General features: G+C 43.8%; 1 protein-coding gene across 1 annotated transcript; it reads left to right on the forward strand.

Moving 5' to 3' along the window:
- Window positions 1-8,276: 8,276 nt before the first annotated feature.
- On the forward strand, window positions 8,277-11,943 carry LOC308326290 (somatostatin receptor type 5; the record flags this gene model as incomplete). Its single annotated transcript, XM_080779097.1, has 3 exons — window positions 8,277-8,426; window positions 9,326-9,588; window positions 11,193-11,943. The coding sequence occupies 3 exons, from the start codon at window positions 8,277-8,279 to the stop codon at window positions 11,941-11,943; spliced, it is 1,164 nt and encodes a 387-aa protein (XP_080635223.1).
- Between the last annotated feature and the right edge of the window lie 5,112 nt (window positions 11,944-17,055).

Consider the following 17,055-nt stretch of genomic DNA (forward strand, 5'->3'; position numbering starts at 1 on the left):
AACACATAACATAAATGTGTTGTGGATGTAAATACAGGTGTTTACTTTCTATATTGTATTCATGACTTGATGAGAACAGAAACCATCTTAACCCATTCTGAACGGGAACCCATTTTGGTGTTAGCGTCATGTTATGCTTTAGCTATTGAAAAATAGCAGATCTACAAGCTCATAGCGCGCCACCGAGTGGCGCGCTACGAGCGTGTAGGTCTGCTATTTTTGAAAAATCGAAGAACGACTGACATTTTTAGAATCTGATCTCAGGTCAGAATGGGTTCATCAGACCAGTGTGTGTCCAGTGGAAACCTCGTATTAATCTGATCTCAGGTCAGAATGGTCTCAAGAGTTGTCCTCCCTGACGGGGGAGGGGTGGTGTGGTTTGTGAAGTGATCCTGCATGCCCAATTTGAGTCTTCCCAGATGGTTTGTAAGACCATCCCCAGATCTATATATATATATATATATATATATATATATATATATATATATATATGCCTACTGTATATGCCTATGTCTGGGCGCCAATATACTACATGTCGATTTGCGGGTCCTTGACATGAAAAGGTTTGTGAATGTGAACCCCGGCCTAGTGTAGATACTGTGTGTATTGTTCATGTGCAATATCATGTTTGTGCCACAGTGAGGCGCCATGGTGCAAGGTATTGTAGGCCATAGGTTCAGTTCATTCACTCAGTGGGGGCTGTGTCACTGTGAGAATGATCAATGATGCATGCGTGCACAGCCCGATAAATAAAATAAAACATGCCCTATAAATAAATATAATATAAACAAGTAATTTTACACTTGGTTGCATCTACAAGCATCTACAGTAAGCGTTGTGAGCTTGTAGATCGGCTATTTTCAGCCCTCATGACATTTTAGTTGACTAAGTCACCTGTAGATTTAGTCTACTAAAATCTCATGACATTAAGTCGACTAGTAAACTAAAACTAAACACTGACACATTCCAGTGACTAAAATGTGACTAAAACTAAGGGGAAACTATTCAATATCCCACCCCTTAACCCTTATCCCTAAACTTATTTGGCATTTTTTACTATTTTCAAAAACCTTTTAAAAATAGTTCAAATAGCTGATCTACAAGCTCACAAGTAACGTGTAGAAGATGTAGATCGGCTAGTTGAACTATTTTAAAATGATCACCACACACACACACGGTGCTGGTCAGTACTGCCTGGTCAGTTGCACTAGTACACCCACCACACACACACACACACGGTGCTGGTCAGTACTGCCTGGTCAGTTGCACTAGTACACCCACCACACACACACACACTGTGCTGGTCAGTACTGCCTGGTCAGTTGCACTAGTACACCCACCACACACACACACACTGTGCTGGTCAGTACTGCCTGGTCAGTTGCACTAGTACACCCACCACACACACACACACAGTGCTGGCCAGTGCCTGGTCAGTTACCAGTGCCTGGTCAGTTACCAGTGCCTGGTCAGTTCCCAGTGCCTGGTCAGTACACCCACCACACACACACACACACGGTGCTGGCCAGCGTGTGGACTCATTTGTGTAACTAGTGCATGCACACACACGCACGCACAAATACGCACATTTATGGACTGAATATGCAATGATTTTACATTGATATTATGGGCTGTTTTTACATTGAGATTATGTGTTAATATTCAGATTACTTACTGTAGCATCACACTCAAATAATATTTTGAGTGTGATGCTACAGTAAGTAATCTGAATATTAACCCATTCTGACCTGGCACCCATTTTGGTGTTAGCATCATGTTATGCTTTACCTATTGAAAAATAGCAGATCTACAAGCTCATATCGCGCCACCGAGTGGCGCGATACGAGCTTGTAGGTCTGCTATTTTTGAAAAATTCGAAGAACGACTGACATTTTTAGAATCTGATCTCAGGTCAGAATGGGTTCATCAGACCAGTGTGTGTCCCGTGGAAACCTCGTATGAATCTGATCTCAGGTCAGAATGGGTTATAGTACCAAATGAACACCAGAGTAGGACTGCCTGAATACCAGCACTGGGTGTGATTCTAAGTTATCTATTTTCTTTTTTCCCCCCTTTATTTTTATATATTTTATTTTTTACAAACTTCAAATGTTGTTTTATAACTCTTTTATTTTACTGCAGAGCGGAGCACTTTTACAGTCTATAGTTTACTCCAAAATAACCTCCATCAATAAACCAATCAACGTGGTGACCATTTTCCTAAATGTAACGTCTTGGCCTTGGAACAAAATGTCCAGACAGTTCGTGTTCCAAATGTCAAAATCGTCAAACTTCATCTTGTTTGTAGGACAATAAAAAAAAAACGGTTAACTGGGGAAGGATAGGTTAACGTCATCAACTGTTTTGACTTGACCTTTACAGTGTACGAACGATTTAAGAGATTTGGTTTACAGAAATTTCTTGGACTCTTGGGAAAAAAAAATCCTCGCTTTACTGCTCTCTGTGAGTCTGTCTGTCTGAGTGTCTGTCTGTCTGTCTGTCTCCATAAAATGGTGATCTCTATCTATATTAGCGCTTAAACTTGGTTCAACTTCAGCCTGTTTCTTTGGGACTGTCTGCTGTGCGTCATCCCAGTTCGGCTGGCAGGCTGTGCTGAACGGAATAGATTAGAACTAGTACTTGACAATGAATGTGGCACACATGTCACTTATGGATTAACATTCTCAGTCACCGCGACTGATTTCAGTCATTTGAATCCCATGTAGAATTCAGCATGTCTTCTATGGAATTGGAAACGTGTCATGTCATGCACCGGAAATAGGCTATCTATACAAGCATATGGGCTACAACAATGGCTATTAGTTGTTTTACGATTAAAGAGCATTTTATGTGGCTAAACTAGCAATAGAATGCATTGCAAAATCCTGACGATCGCAGATATTTCATAAAAGAAAAGGTTCTAACCCTGCGGCGTGTGGAGTTTTGTCAACCTTTCTTATCAGGGGCTGGTATGGCTTAATAGTATCGAATTCTATCAATCTGCAATTTCTTTAACTGGCTGTATATGGCTGACAAAACATATAATTCTACATATTGTACCAATTGCTTAAAAAATATAATGAAACTCAGGACTAATAGGGGGCGCTCCTTTTCACGCTGTTTCACAAATTGCATTTTAGGACTTTTAATTGGCCTTTTCATTCATAAGATGTTATTGTGATTTATAATCCATGTGTCACTTACACCCAGCCAACGGGAGGCCTTATGCCCAATGGCCATTGGAGTTAACAGGGCTATTAGCAGGAGGATACCACTCCCCTTATTGTGCTTTATATTGATTGGGTCCAGCCGGGTGGTGTTCTGGGGAGACTGGGGCACGCTTCGCGCTTGGCGCTCTGACACATTATTTTATTATTGCCAGTATAGGCCTATATAGGCCAAAGAATTAAATATATGTGAAATGTTTTATAATGGCCTCATGAGTGCGCTATTGACCCTTAAGTGGTCAAAACCTTGGATGTTTCCAACACTGCTGTGATCTAGGATGGGAGAATTCAGAGGCAATTAAACGGCAACAACAGCAGCCAATCAAGGTGTGACGAGATGAACACACTCAAGTTGCCAGTTGTACTTAATACAGTCAAAGTATACTAGTTAAGCCTACTGATTTGTGGAGCCTCTATTATACAGTCAGTCATTTAATACTGAAAGAATTGTCATTTTTATTTATCCACTTAATGGCCGTACTGTACTATAAGCCTGCACTCAGACAAAAAGCCCAAATCAAAATCTTAAAACACACACACACACACACACACACACCTGTGTGAAGTGAGGGACGCTCACACGTATGACGCAAACTCTCCATTCATTGTCAATGGGAATTTAATGTTTGTAAGACGAAAATCTAATCTAAAGAAAATTGGCTTTTAAGATTAGTTTTGGGGGCTTTTATATGTCATAATATAAAGGACAGTATAGAGACTGACAGGAAACGGGGGAGAGAGAGATTGGGGAGTGACACGCAGAAAAGGTCCGCTACTATGCCATGTGGGCCCGGCCTGAAATACTCCTTTTACAGAGGACTTTTACTGTGTGGTGGTATAATAATGCCCTCTACCGTACTCATGGTTACCTAGGAGAGATGACTAACTGGCAACGGAAATGAAATCCATCAACCTGCTGGCTTCCATTTTCCAAGGAACATGTTCCTCCTCCTTTAAAAGGGTAATGAATAACCTGACTCAGCCGCCCACACTTGATGGATTCCTCCGGCTCCGTGCACTGCTCCGAAGCTACGCATGCACGCACACGCACACACACACACACACACACACACACACACACACACACACACACACACACACACACACGCACACACACCTCTTGGGTTTGAGTCAACATGACTCGGACATCTCCACCCACACAGCTGCCAGTGTTCTCCAATCCTCTAGTCTAAAGGGCCCTATTCATCCAAATGGTCCAAAAAGGTGGTGCTCTGAGCCATCTGACACCAATCATTTCAGCCACAAGGTGGTGCTCTGAGCCTCATGACACCAATCATTTCAGCCACACTTTTTCTTTCATTCCTCTTTTCCTCTTTGTCATTCTATTCTGCCTGTTACTCTATGTCACCCCCAGACCCCAGTACCTTATCTGTTTCCCTAACAAACAAGTGACTAATCATTACTGTGTGTGTGTGTGTGTGTGTGTGTGTGTGTGTGTGTGTGTGTGTGTGTGTGTGTGTGTGTGTGTGTGTGTGTGTGTGTGTGTGTGTGTGTGTGTGTGTGTGTGCGTGTGTGTGTGTGTGTGCGTGCGGACTGTACGGCCATAATCATGTCAGTGTTTGTTTGAGGTGGTGATTGAGATAGAACTGGCTGGACATATTTTAGATAAACAGATCTAGATAGATGGACAACAAGGCCAGAGGGAGGATGAAAGGAAGACAACGCTGGGGTCTAAATGAAGACAGGCTTCATTTCTTCACGTTCTTATTGATGTGGGCCTGTACTGTAGATACGGAGCCAATTACCGTAAAACTAGATAGACCGACTGTATGGCCAGGAGGATTACATGAATTATGAACAGAGACAATCCTTGAACTGGCACCTCGTGTGTGTGTGTGTGTGTGTGTGTGTGTGTGTGTGTGTGTGTGTGTGTGTGACAGAGGGGGAAATTGTGTGCGTGCGTGTGGATGGTGAAGAGTGACTGCTGGGAGTTGAGAGGGACGCAGGTGTCCTCTCTCTCTCTCTCTCTCTCTCTTTCCTCTCTCTCTCTCTGTGCAGCGGACGAGTGGACGGTGAATGTATGAATGGCTTGTTGTCCCGTTCGGGTCGGAGCGGTCCAGTGTTCTCAGTCCAGTCCAGTGTTCTCAGAGTCCAGTGTTCTCAGTCCAGTGTTCTCAGAGTCCAGTGTTCTCAGTCCAGTGTTCTCAGAGTCCAGTGTTCTCAGTCCAGTGTGAGGTAAGAGTCAACGCTGCACACCTGACACATTGCATCTCCCTCTCAGCAGGATTGGAGGAGCACTATGTAGTCCCTGTTTTAGAACACAGATGCTCTCTGAGTCTCTGACCATTTGGCTTTGAATTCGGTGCACCACAACAAAACACTGTTCTTATTATACTTTGTCAGTCCAACATGTGTGTGCCACAGCACACTATAGTACAATGATTTGCATTTTTGGTGTTGGCATTATGTTATGCTTTAGCTATTGAAAAATAGCAGATCTACAAGCTCATAGCGCGCCACCGAGTGGCGCGCTACGAGCTCGCAGGTCTGCTATTTTTGAAAACGGACATTTTAACTCATTTAGACCAGTTAGTAACGATTCTACAAATGTCTTCTGAATCCTGACAGTTTTCTTGAAATGTTTCTATGTCAGTCGTTCTCAGACATGTTCATGTCATGGACCCCCAAAAATATATATTATGTAATTGGCCCCCCCCATCTGAAAATATATATTATGTAATTGGCCCCCCCCATCTGAAAATATATATTATGTAATTGGCCCCCCCCATCTGAAAATATATATTATGTAATTGGCCCCCCCCATCTGAAAATATATATTATGTAATTGGCCCCCCCCATCTGAAAATATATATTATGTAATTGGCCCCCCCCATCTGAAAATATGTTGTTCCAGGGACCCCGCCAGAAGCTCTGAAAGAATATATATTCAAAGATTGGCACTACATTTTCACGATTTTTCAAAAATAGCAGACCTACAACAAGCGAGGGCCGCGCTATGAGCTTGTAGATCTGCTATTTTTCAATAGCTAAAGTATAACATAATGCTTAAAGGGTAAGACCACTTTTTTTGAGGTTTGGGTTGTGTAGTTACTTTGCCATGATGCTACTCCAAATGTGGACAAGAAATAAAAAAATACTGCTCCAGTGATTAGAAATTGACAATTCAAAATATGCTCCTCATTGACTTGCATTGTAGCTCAAACAGCTCTCAAAGGCACTCTTTTAGTACGTATACAAACACAAACAAAGTTGATTCAGACAATATAGAGCATCACCAAAACTCATGCGGTTTTATTTTTTCATAAAAATGTTAGATTCCTGTTGATTTTACTATTTGAAGATCTGGATCCGGATCCACGGATCCAGTCCGGGTTTTCTTCCCAATAAAATGGACAAATCAACAGGAAGATAACATTTTTATGAAAAAATAAAACCGCATGAGTTTTGGTGATGCTCTATATTGTCTGAATCAACTTTGTTTGTGTTTGTATACGTACTAAAAGAGTGCCTTTGAGAGCTGTTTGAGCTACAATGTAAGTCAATGAGGAGCATATTTTGAATTATCAATTTCTAATCACTGGAGCAGTTATTTCTTATTTCTTGTCCACATTTGGAGTTGCATCATGGCAAAGTAACTACACAACCCAAACCTCAAAAAAAGTGGTCTTACCCTTTAAAACACCAAAAGGGGTTCCCGCCCCCAAAATGGGTTAAGCCTTTTATTATGGGCAAGCTTGTATACAATGACTCTGATGAAGACCGCATAGGTCGAAACGTCGTTGTATACTAGCACCTAGGCTTAAAATGTCCATGCTCACTGTCCTCTCCTCCTTTAAGTGTCCTTGTTCCTGTGATGCCCTGGACAAGCCGTTCCAGTAGACTCCCTTTGTTCTTCAGCTCTATACTGTACTTTGGTGGGTTTTTTTAGTTTAATTTGTCTGCGGATTGCATTTATACTAAAGGGACATTTATTCAACAGGGACTTCTGCTAAATTCAAAGCACTGTCATGTTTTGAGAATGAGAAGTATAGTTGCTTGGGGGCTGCTATAGTTCACTGCCTTAATATGCCTTGGAATCTAACATTTTAATTAGCTTCTACTTGATTAAGGGTGTAATTGACCTGAACGCAGAACATAACACTTTGAAGGCACAGTCTGTCAGCTTTCAATATTATTCAATGACACACCGCGAGGCTCCATGGCTACTTAGTGGCTATATTTCACACCGCGAGGCTCGATGGCTACTTAGTGGCTATATTTCATTTGAACACAGTGCTGCTTTCGAAACGTGGCTCAAGTCACATTTGTAAAAATCTGATTCCATGTGACTTATTGTGACTTAATTGTGACTTAATTGTGCGCACGCTCACACACTGGCACTAGTGTGGCCAAATTATGTCCAATATAAATGTTTGTGCGAACTCTTAACAACAATTTATGTTAAATGATTCAGGCATAATTGTTCAGGCAGGAAAGGGATGCATGCAGCTAGGCCTTAATTCAACTCTAATTGCAACGCTGACAGTAAACGTCTCATCTCCATTATCTCCTCTCGTGTTGCAGGTCGAGTGAGTCGGTTTGGCCCGTACGCATCAACAACGTTTGACTTGATTGCATAATTGGTTGCAGGTTGATTGAAATTAGTCACCTACTTGTTTCCTCCTCCACTTCTGGGCGAGGCCTTTGTGTTTGAGTTCTGCTTTATGATTTTGTCATTGTTGTGTTAATTGCTATAGCTATAGCACAGCAGGCTGTCCTTCAGAGGCCTTTTTGTAAAATGCTTCATTGATCTCTGTGCACTCCACTAACTGTGGCTGCTCTAGAGAGATGTTTGGTTGTGTTTATGGCTCATGTAATAATAGAGAAAGGCCTGCACAGCCAAGTGTAAAGCCTTATTATTTCCCCTCACATGGTTTGACGAAACATTTTTGTTTGATGGCTGTATTTTGCCCCCCTCCCCTGCCCCATCAAACAAAAATGTTTTGTCAAACCATGTGACTTCCATTGGAAATGCACATCCTTTCTCAACCCTTCACCCTGTCTTCATGCAGACCGTCCAGTCCGTCCATGCCTGCCATCGTCAACCTGCTCTTCAGCACGGTGTCCGTCACCAACACCACCATCTCCTTCGACGTGGCGCTGCCGCTGGTCAGCGTCCTGTCTCTGCTGGTGGGGGTCGGAGGTCACCTCCTCATGTGGCTGGTCCTGATGAGGAACGTGGGGTGGTATTGATTCATTCAATGTAGCCTAGACTACTACTAGTAGATTAAACTTTTAACTTGTCATATGATTATCCTGACAAGCTCATTACAGACTGCAGCCGACTCAAACGCAAACCTATTTCAAACATGCCGACTGTGTTTGATCAAGTCAACTCTAGAATAGAGTCCATGTAAGGAGTTAGCATCTCTTGTTACGTCTGTGTACTTGCACACCCGACAGTATTGATTGATTGAATACTTTATTAGGCAACATAAATGCAAACATCACAATGTACAGTCAGGCACTTTTGTCCAAAAAAGGATTTCACCGAAGAAAGACCTTGCGGCCTTGTTTCCATTCGGGTCCTAGTATCCACTCACACATGACATGAATAATAAGTTAACACAGTAACAGTAAGTGATATAACAATAATAATTTAAGGCAACATATACATTTCCTCTAAACATGAAATATACAGTATTCACAGGTTGGGGCCGAAGGTTAATCAGAAGGGGATTATTATTCGCACAAAAGCGGCTGATGCGATCACCTCCTCTCCCTTTGACTTGCTGACAGGTGAATTTTTAGGCCTGTTTTGAAGGAAGCCAGTGATTTTTTGTTTTGAGCGATGGGGGGGGGGGGGGGGGGGGGGGGAGGGCATTCCACACCTGGGTAGCAGTGCTTTGGAAGGTGAATTTGCCCATATTTGTTTTATAAATGGGTGGCACCAGATCGTTGTTCACGCTCCCTCTAGTTTTATGTGTAAGGGGCTCTGGAGGGAGACACTATAGTGAAGTCTCTCTCTGACATCTACAATAAAATAATTAAGTTGATTCCTGACATCGCAGTCCTGCTTCTTCCCGGTCAGTTTTAATTACTCACAGTAACATCAGAACCGTCCCTATAACAGGAACCCGCGGCGGCGCTCCAGACCCAGCTCCGTCCTGCTGCTGAACCTGAGCCTGGCCGACCTGGGCGCCCTGCTCACCCTGCCCGGCGTGCTCCTGGGCGCAGGCTCGCAGGGCTGGGAGGAGCCGGGCGGCGGGGTCTGCGTCCTGCTGGGCTTCACGACGTCGCTCACGGCGGGCGTGGACGTCTTCAGCCTGGCCGCGCTGTCGGCGCTGAGGTACCGCATCGTCGTGCCGCCGGCGAGGGCGCCCGCTAGTCCCACGCAAGTGTACGTAATGTATATATGAGCCAACCGACCGGAGGTGAGGTGCTGTTTGTCAAGAGCATGAAACATTTAGGACCACCGCCCGCTTCGAATGTTATCAACCATTAGGGATGCACCGAAAGGGAAATTCTTGGCCGAAACCGAATACCGAATATAAGAAACAGTTGGCCGAAACCGAATATAAGAAACAGTTGGCCGAAAACCGAATACCGAATACCGAATATCCGAATATATTTAACATTATATACATTTTTGCCTACCATTGCTGTCATTGCCGTACCTTAAAGCTACCTGATTTATGGTTATGGCAAAATTTAACTTCAATAATAATCACTGTTATGGGTCCATAAAACATTTATTCAGCAACATTCAGTAACATTTTGTTTATGCAAGCTACGCTACAAACAAGTGGCAGTTTAATTTTCACTACAAATAGAAGATATGAGTAAAAATCTCAAAGCAAATATCAATAGTGTGTAATAAAGAGAATTCCTCACAGTGGTGCTCAATATTTCATATCAAGGACCCCACAAATTATATGTAATTGGCCACCGACCCCCATCTGAAAATATGTTGTTCCAGGAACCCCTCAGAAGCAAAGATTTGAGTTAAAAACTCTGAAAGAATATACATCCAAAGATTTGCGCCACATTTTCAAGATTTTTCAAAAATAGCAGATCTACAAGCTAGTAGCGCACGCTATGAGCTTGTAGATCTGCTATTTTCCAATAGCTACAGTATAACGCAATGCTTAAAACACCAAAGGGGGTTCCTGTGTCTTGGGCAAACAAAACACAAAAAACGTTCTCCCTTTATAAAAAAGAGAATTCCAATGTAATGGACCGGCATGTAATGTCTGATGGCTTGCCCTAGGTACGGTACTTGGTTGCATGGTGTGTTGCTCATCACAAATAGCCCATTTACAATCTCAAAGTGGCGTACTGCGATGCATTGCAAGCTCGTAGTTTATGCCCAATTTGCATATAAAGTTTCATGTCAACATGTTGCTTTTTAAAGCTATTTTTTAGGACACAGCTGTGATCAGCCGCAGCTGACACACAATGTGAGTGGATGGCAGCCAGAATAGTGGGAGTGTTCTTTAAATGGTTCTGTTATGACTTCTCCTCTGCATGTTGTAGTGTAGTATTTAGATGGTTCTGTTATGACTGCATGTTGTAGTATTTAGATGGTTCTGTTATGACTGCATGTTGTAGTGTTTAGATGGTTCTGTTATGACTGCATGCTGTAGTATTTAGATGGTTCTGTTATGACTGCATGTTGTAGTGTTTAGATGGTTCTGTTATGACTGCATGTTGTAGTGTTTAGATGGTTCTGTTATGACTGCATGCTGTAGTGTTTAGATGGTTCTGTTATGACTGCATGTTGTAGTGTTTAGATGGTTCTGTTATGACTGCATGCTGTAGTATTTAGATGGTTCTGTTATGACTTCTCCTCTGCATGTTGTAGTGTTTAGATGGTTCTGTTATGACTGCATGTTGTAGTATTTAGATGGTTCTGTTATGACTGCATGTTGTAGTATTTAGATGGTTCTGTTATGACTTCTCCTCTGCATGTTGTCATTCTCTCTCTCTTTCTGTCGTTATCAGCGCAGCCACGGTGTCCGTCATCTGGCTGGTGTCTGTGACCTTGGCTCTACCCAAGGTCACCTACATCCACTTTGACGGCGGGTGCACCTGGTCGGCGGCGCGCGGCCCGTGGCTGGGCTTCCTGGTCCCGGCCTTCCTGCTGTACTACGTGGCGCCGCTGCTCTGCATCGCCGTCCACTGCGGCCTCGTCGTCGCCCACCTGCGCCGCCGCCGCGGGGGCACGCTGGCGGCCGCCGACCGCCGCAACAGGAAGGCCACCGCTCTGCTGGTCGGCTCCACGCTGGCGTTCGCGCTCAGCTGGCTGCCGTACTACGCGCTGGAGTTCGTCAATGTCATGTCGTCGCCCGACGTTTATAGCTCGGCGGCCTCTCCCATCGGCGGCGGCGGCGGCGGACCGGCAGCGAGTGTCGTCTTCGGTCCGACGTCGTCTTCGTCGTCGTCGTCGTCGCCCACCCGCCCTGCGGCGGCGGCCACGGGGGGCGGGGGGGAGACGGAGGTGTCGCTGCTGTGGGAGGTGGCGTCCCTGTCGGCCATCTTGCTGGTGTGCCTGGCGCCGTGCTGGAACCCGCCCCTCTACTTCCTCCTGTCGCGGCCGGCCGTGCGCCAGCTGCGTGCTTTGTTCCTGCTGCCGTCGTCCTGCCGCTGCACCAAGCACCGGCGCGGTTTGCGCGTAGCGCCCGCACCGCCCGCACCACTCCCCCCTCCCCCCTCCCCCACGCCTAATACCACCACATGCCCTCATAACTACTGAGCACTCAATAAAGGGACACTTCACCCTTTTTGCAAAAACATATATGTTAATGACGTTTAGGAGCTTTAGAACACTTTCCTGGGGGTCTTTATGTGTGTAATATGTGGTTTTAGATATTTTAGATTGTAGCAGTGAGCCTGTTGTCTCTGATGTCATGGACACTGGTCTCACTACCTTCCTGGACTACAATTCCAATAATTCTTTGGTGCACTGCTCCTCCTTGTGGATAGGGGGGAGAGCTCTTACTGAGACAACATGTAGTCCAGGAAGGAAGTGAGTCCAGTGTCCATGACATCAGAGACAACAGGCTCACTGCTACAATCTAAAATATCTAAAACCACATATTGCACACATAAAGACCCCCAGGAAAGTGTTCTAATGCTCCTAAACGTCATTAACATATATTTTTTTGCAAAAAGGGTGAAGTGTCCCTTTAACTCACCACTCCCTCAGCCATAGGTTGACTCAGTGAAATGAACCACCCCAAACGGCCCCTGGACCGGACGGCCCCCGGGTCCCCCAAACGGCCCCCGGACCGGCCAAAGAGGCAAAGCACGCCATCGAGGGGCCAGCGTGGGGGCATCGTTTTTATATATTTTTCCAAACAGTTTGTAGATTTAAATCGTGAAAACGTATGGAAATCTTTTAATATTATATTATATATTATTTCACAGCGAACATTTTGAACTCATATCTTTGCTTCTGGAGGGTCCCCTGGAACAACACATTTTCAGATGGCCTTTGAGAACTACTGATATACAAACAGGTTTTTCAGAAAACGGTCGTGATTTAGAAGACATTTTGTAGAATCCGGTCTCAGGCCTCAATGGGTCAATATACTGTATGTATGTGTAGTATAATATGTACAGTAATTTGCAGTCAAAATAGTCACAAACAAATATACACGCATCGACAGATATGATTCACACAATATTGCACAATATATATATCGCCTAAACACATACGTAGCAGAACAGATTGTGTTTGCTCAGACAAATCGGAATCATTCAGACCACACACAACCTCCCTGTTCTGTGTGAGCAAGGCTCTCATAGGTCAACTCTCTGGGGGAGGCGTGTGTGCAAGGCTCTCATAGGTCAACTCTCTGGGGGAGGCGTGTGTGCAAGGCTCTCATAGGTCAACTCTCTAGGGGAGGCGTGTGAGCAAGGCTCTCATAGGTCAACTCTCTAGGGGAGGCGTGTGAGCAAGGCTCTCATAGGTCAACTCTCTATGGGAGGCTCTCATAGGTCATAAAACAGGATGCGTCATGTGCAATAAAACTGCATGCCAGGCTTTTTGTGTTTCTGATCGCCGGGTCAGAGTCTCTAAGCAGCTCAACAATCTCGATGCCGGCAGGCTGTTTTTGTGTAAAAAAAAAAAGAAAGTGCGTGCCTGGAATGACAATGACATTTTAACACCTTAACAACATCTCTGGGTCGCTTCCTGAGCACGCCTGGCATGGCAGTATCATTCGGTGTGATGTGTAACAACTTACAGGAAGACATATTATCTTGCTGAAATATTGCTCATACAGTGAATGATAATAACGGTGTCACTTCTCTGCATGAGTAAACATTTAGATCCCTGTGTCTACAGTGTCAGCAAGTCACTTAATCCAACATGGCTCTGTAAGGAGGCTCTGTAAATGTCTGTCTGCTTGTCCGGAGATAATCTCACAAACTGCTAGATTGATCAGAGCCACATTTATTAGTAGACCGACTTACTGTAGTACCGCCACACGTTTTCTAACATCAATATGATGTCATAGTTATGCCAAAATATACCACGAAAGCTCATGTGTCTTATCGTCATTACGGAATGATGGCTATATCTGTCTGCAGTACAATCTAGCTTTATAGTTCAAACGTATAAGGCCTTTCCTACAAACTGAATCATGGAAAGTGCAGAAACATATAGGGCTCGGTTTCAGATAAGATTCACACGGGCAGACGCAAAGACACATGACTGATCACAAGCCTGGAGCAGCTGCATGCATCATGCATCAATGTCTTGTCGCTGCATGGTTTCCATTGACAATGAATGGCAGACTGCATCTTTGCGTCTGCCCAGACTGCATCTTTGCGTCTGCCCAGACTGCATCTTTGCGTCTGCCCAGACTGCATCTTTGCGTCTGCCCAGACTGCATCTTTGCGTCTGCCCAGACTGCATCTTTGCGTCTGCCCAGACTGCATCTTTGCGTCTGCCCAGACTGCATCTTTGCGTCTGCCCAGACTGCATCTTTGCGTCTGCCCAGACTGCATCTTTGCGTCTGCCCAGACTGCATCTTTGCGTCTGCCCAGACTGCATCTTTGCGTCTGCCCAGACTGCATCTTTGCGTCTGCCCAGACCGCCCATGTGAACGCGCCATAAGTTCGCGGAAACCCAAGAGCTCAGAACTGAACAATTTAAAAAAAGAAAAAGAAAAGCAAAAAGAGCAGATCTACAAGCTCACAATGTGCTGCATCACGATACACAGTGAGCTTGTATAGATCTGCTACTGTATCCTGTATGAGTTTGGGGTTTTTTTATGACATAATGACCTCATCCCCTTCGGGGGTGGAAATGTTCTGAACGGTTTCAGCTTATCATGGAAGGTTCTCCTATAGCCTCGGTGGGAATCTCTCCTGAGATCTGAAGCCCATTTCCACTTAGTGTAGGAGAGGCTGCTGCTGGCACCTCGATGACAGGCAACGCCCATCCATCCTGGGCAACATAAATCCAAACCCCCCCCCCCTGTGGAACGTTTTACACAACCAAACCACTAAGTCTCTTATGGGCTTTTTTTTTTATGACACTGCATCCAGTGGATTACCACCAGGAACACAGCCCTGAAACCACTTTACTAGACCATAATACAGTATGGTGAATACAGCCCTGAAACCACTTTACTAGACCATAATACAGTATGGTGAATACAGCCCTGAAACCACTTTACTAGACCATAATACAGTATGGTGAATACAGCCCTGAAACCACTTTACTAGACCATAATACAGTATGCTGAATACAGCCCTGAAACCACTTTACTAGACCATAATACAGTATGGTGAATACAGCCCTGAAACCACTTTACTTAGACCATAATACAGTATGGTGAATACAGCCCTGAAACCACTTTACTAGACCATAATACAGTATGCTGAATACAGCCCTGAAACCACTTTACTAGACCATAATACAGTATGCTGAATACAGCCCTGAAACCACTTTACTAGACCATAATACAGTATGCTGAACACAGCCCTGAAACCACTTTACTAGACCATAATACAGTATGGTGAATACAGCCCTGAAACCACTTTACTATAGACCATAATACAGTATGGTGAATACAGCCCTGAAACCACTTTACTAGACCATAATACAGTATGGTGAATACAGCCCTGAAACCACTTTACTAGACCATAATACAGTATGCTGAATACAGCCCTGAAACCACTTTACTAGACCATAATACAGTATGGTGAATACAGCCCTGAAACCACTTTACTAGACCATAATACAGTATGCTGAATACAGCCCTGAAACCACTTTACTAGACCATAATACAGTATGCTGAATACAGCCCTGAAACCACTTTACTAGACCATAATACAGTATGCTGAATACAGCCCTGAAACCACTTTACTAGACCATAATACAGTATGCTGAATACAGCCCTGAAACCACTTTACTAGACCATAATACAGTATGCTGAATACAGCCCTGAAACCACTTTACTTAGACCATAATACAGTATGCTGAATACAGCCCTGAAACCACTTTACTAGACCATAATACAGTATGCTGAATACAGCCCTGAAACCACTTTACTAGACCATAATACAGTATGGTGAATACAGCCCTGAAACCACTTTACTAGACCATAATACAGTATGCTGAATACAGCCCTGAAACCACTTTACTAGACCATAATACAGTATGCTGAATACAGCCCTGAAACCACTTTACTAGACCATAATACAGTATGGTGAATACAGCCCTGAAACCACTTTACTAGACCATAATACAGTATGCTGAATACAGCCCTGAAACCACTTTACTAGACCATAATACAGTATGCTGAATACAGCCCTGAAACCACTTTACTAGACCATAATACAGTATGCTGAATACAGCCCTGAAACCACTTTACTAGACCATAATACAGTATGGTGAATACAGCCCTGAAACCACTTTACTAGACCATAATACAGTATGGTGAATACAGCCCTGAAACCACTTTACTAGACCATAATGCAGTATGCTGAATACAGCCCTAAAACCACTTTACTAGACCATAATACAGTATGGTGAATACAGCCCTGAAACCACTTTACTAGACCATAATACAGTATGCTGAATACAGCCCTGAAACCACTTTACTAGACCATAATACAGTATGGTGAATACAGCCCTGAAACCACTTTACTTAGACCATAATACAGTATGCTGAATACAGCCCTGAAACCACTTTACTATAGACCATAATACAGTATGGTGAATACAGCCCTAAAACCACTTTACTAGACCATAATACAGTATGCTGAACACAGCCCTAAAACCACTTTACTAGACCATAATACAGTATGGTGAACACAGCCCTGAAACCACTTTACTAGACCATAATACAGTATGCTGAATACAGCCCTGAAACCACTTTACTAGACCATAATACAGTATGCTGAATACAGCCCTGAAACCACTTTACTTAGACCATAATACAGTATGGTGAATACAGCCCTGAAACCACTTTACTAGACCATAATACAGTATGGTGAATACAGCCCTGAAACCACTTTACTAGACCATAATACAGTATGGTGAACACAGCCCTGAAACCACTTTACTAGACCATAATACAGTATGGTGAATACAGCCCTGAAACCACTTTACTAGACCATAATACAGTATGCTGAATACAGCCCTGAAACCACTTTACTTAGACCATAATACAGTATGGTGAATACAGCCCTGAAACCACTTTACTAGACCATAATACAGTATGGTGAATACAGCCCTAAAACCACTTTACTAGACCATAATACAGTATGGTGAATACAGCCCTGAAACCACTTTACTAGACCATAATACAGTATGGTGAATACAGCCCTGAAACCACTTTACTAGACC

Source organism: Protomyctophum bolini, assembly GCF_963924005.1.
Source record: "Protomyctophum bolini genome assembly, chromosome: 12".
In the NCBI taxonomy this organism is placed as follows: domain Eukaryota; kingdom Metazoa; phylum Chordata; class Actinopteri; order Myctophiformes; family Myctophidae; genus Protomyctophum; species Protomyctophum bolini.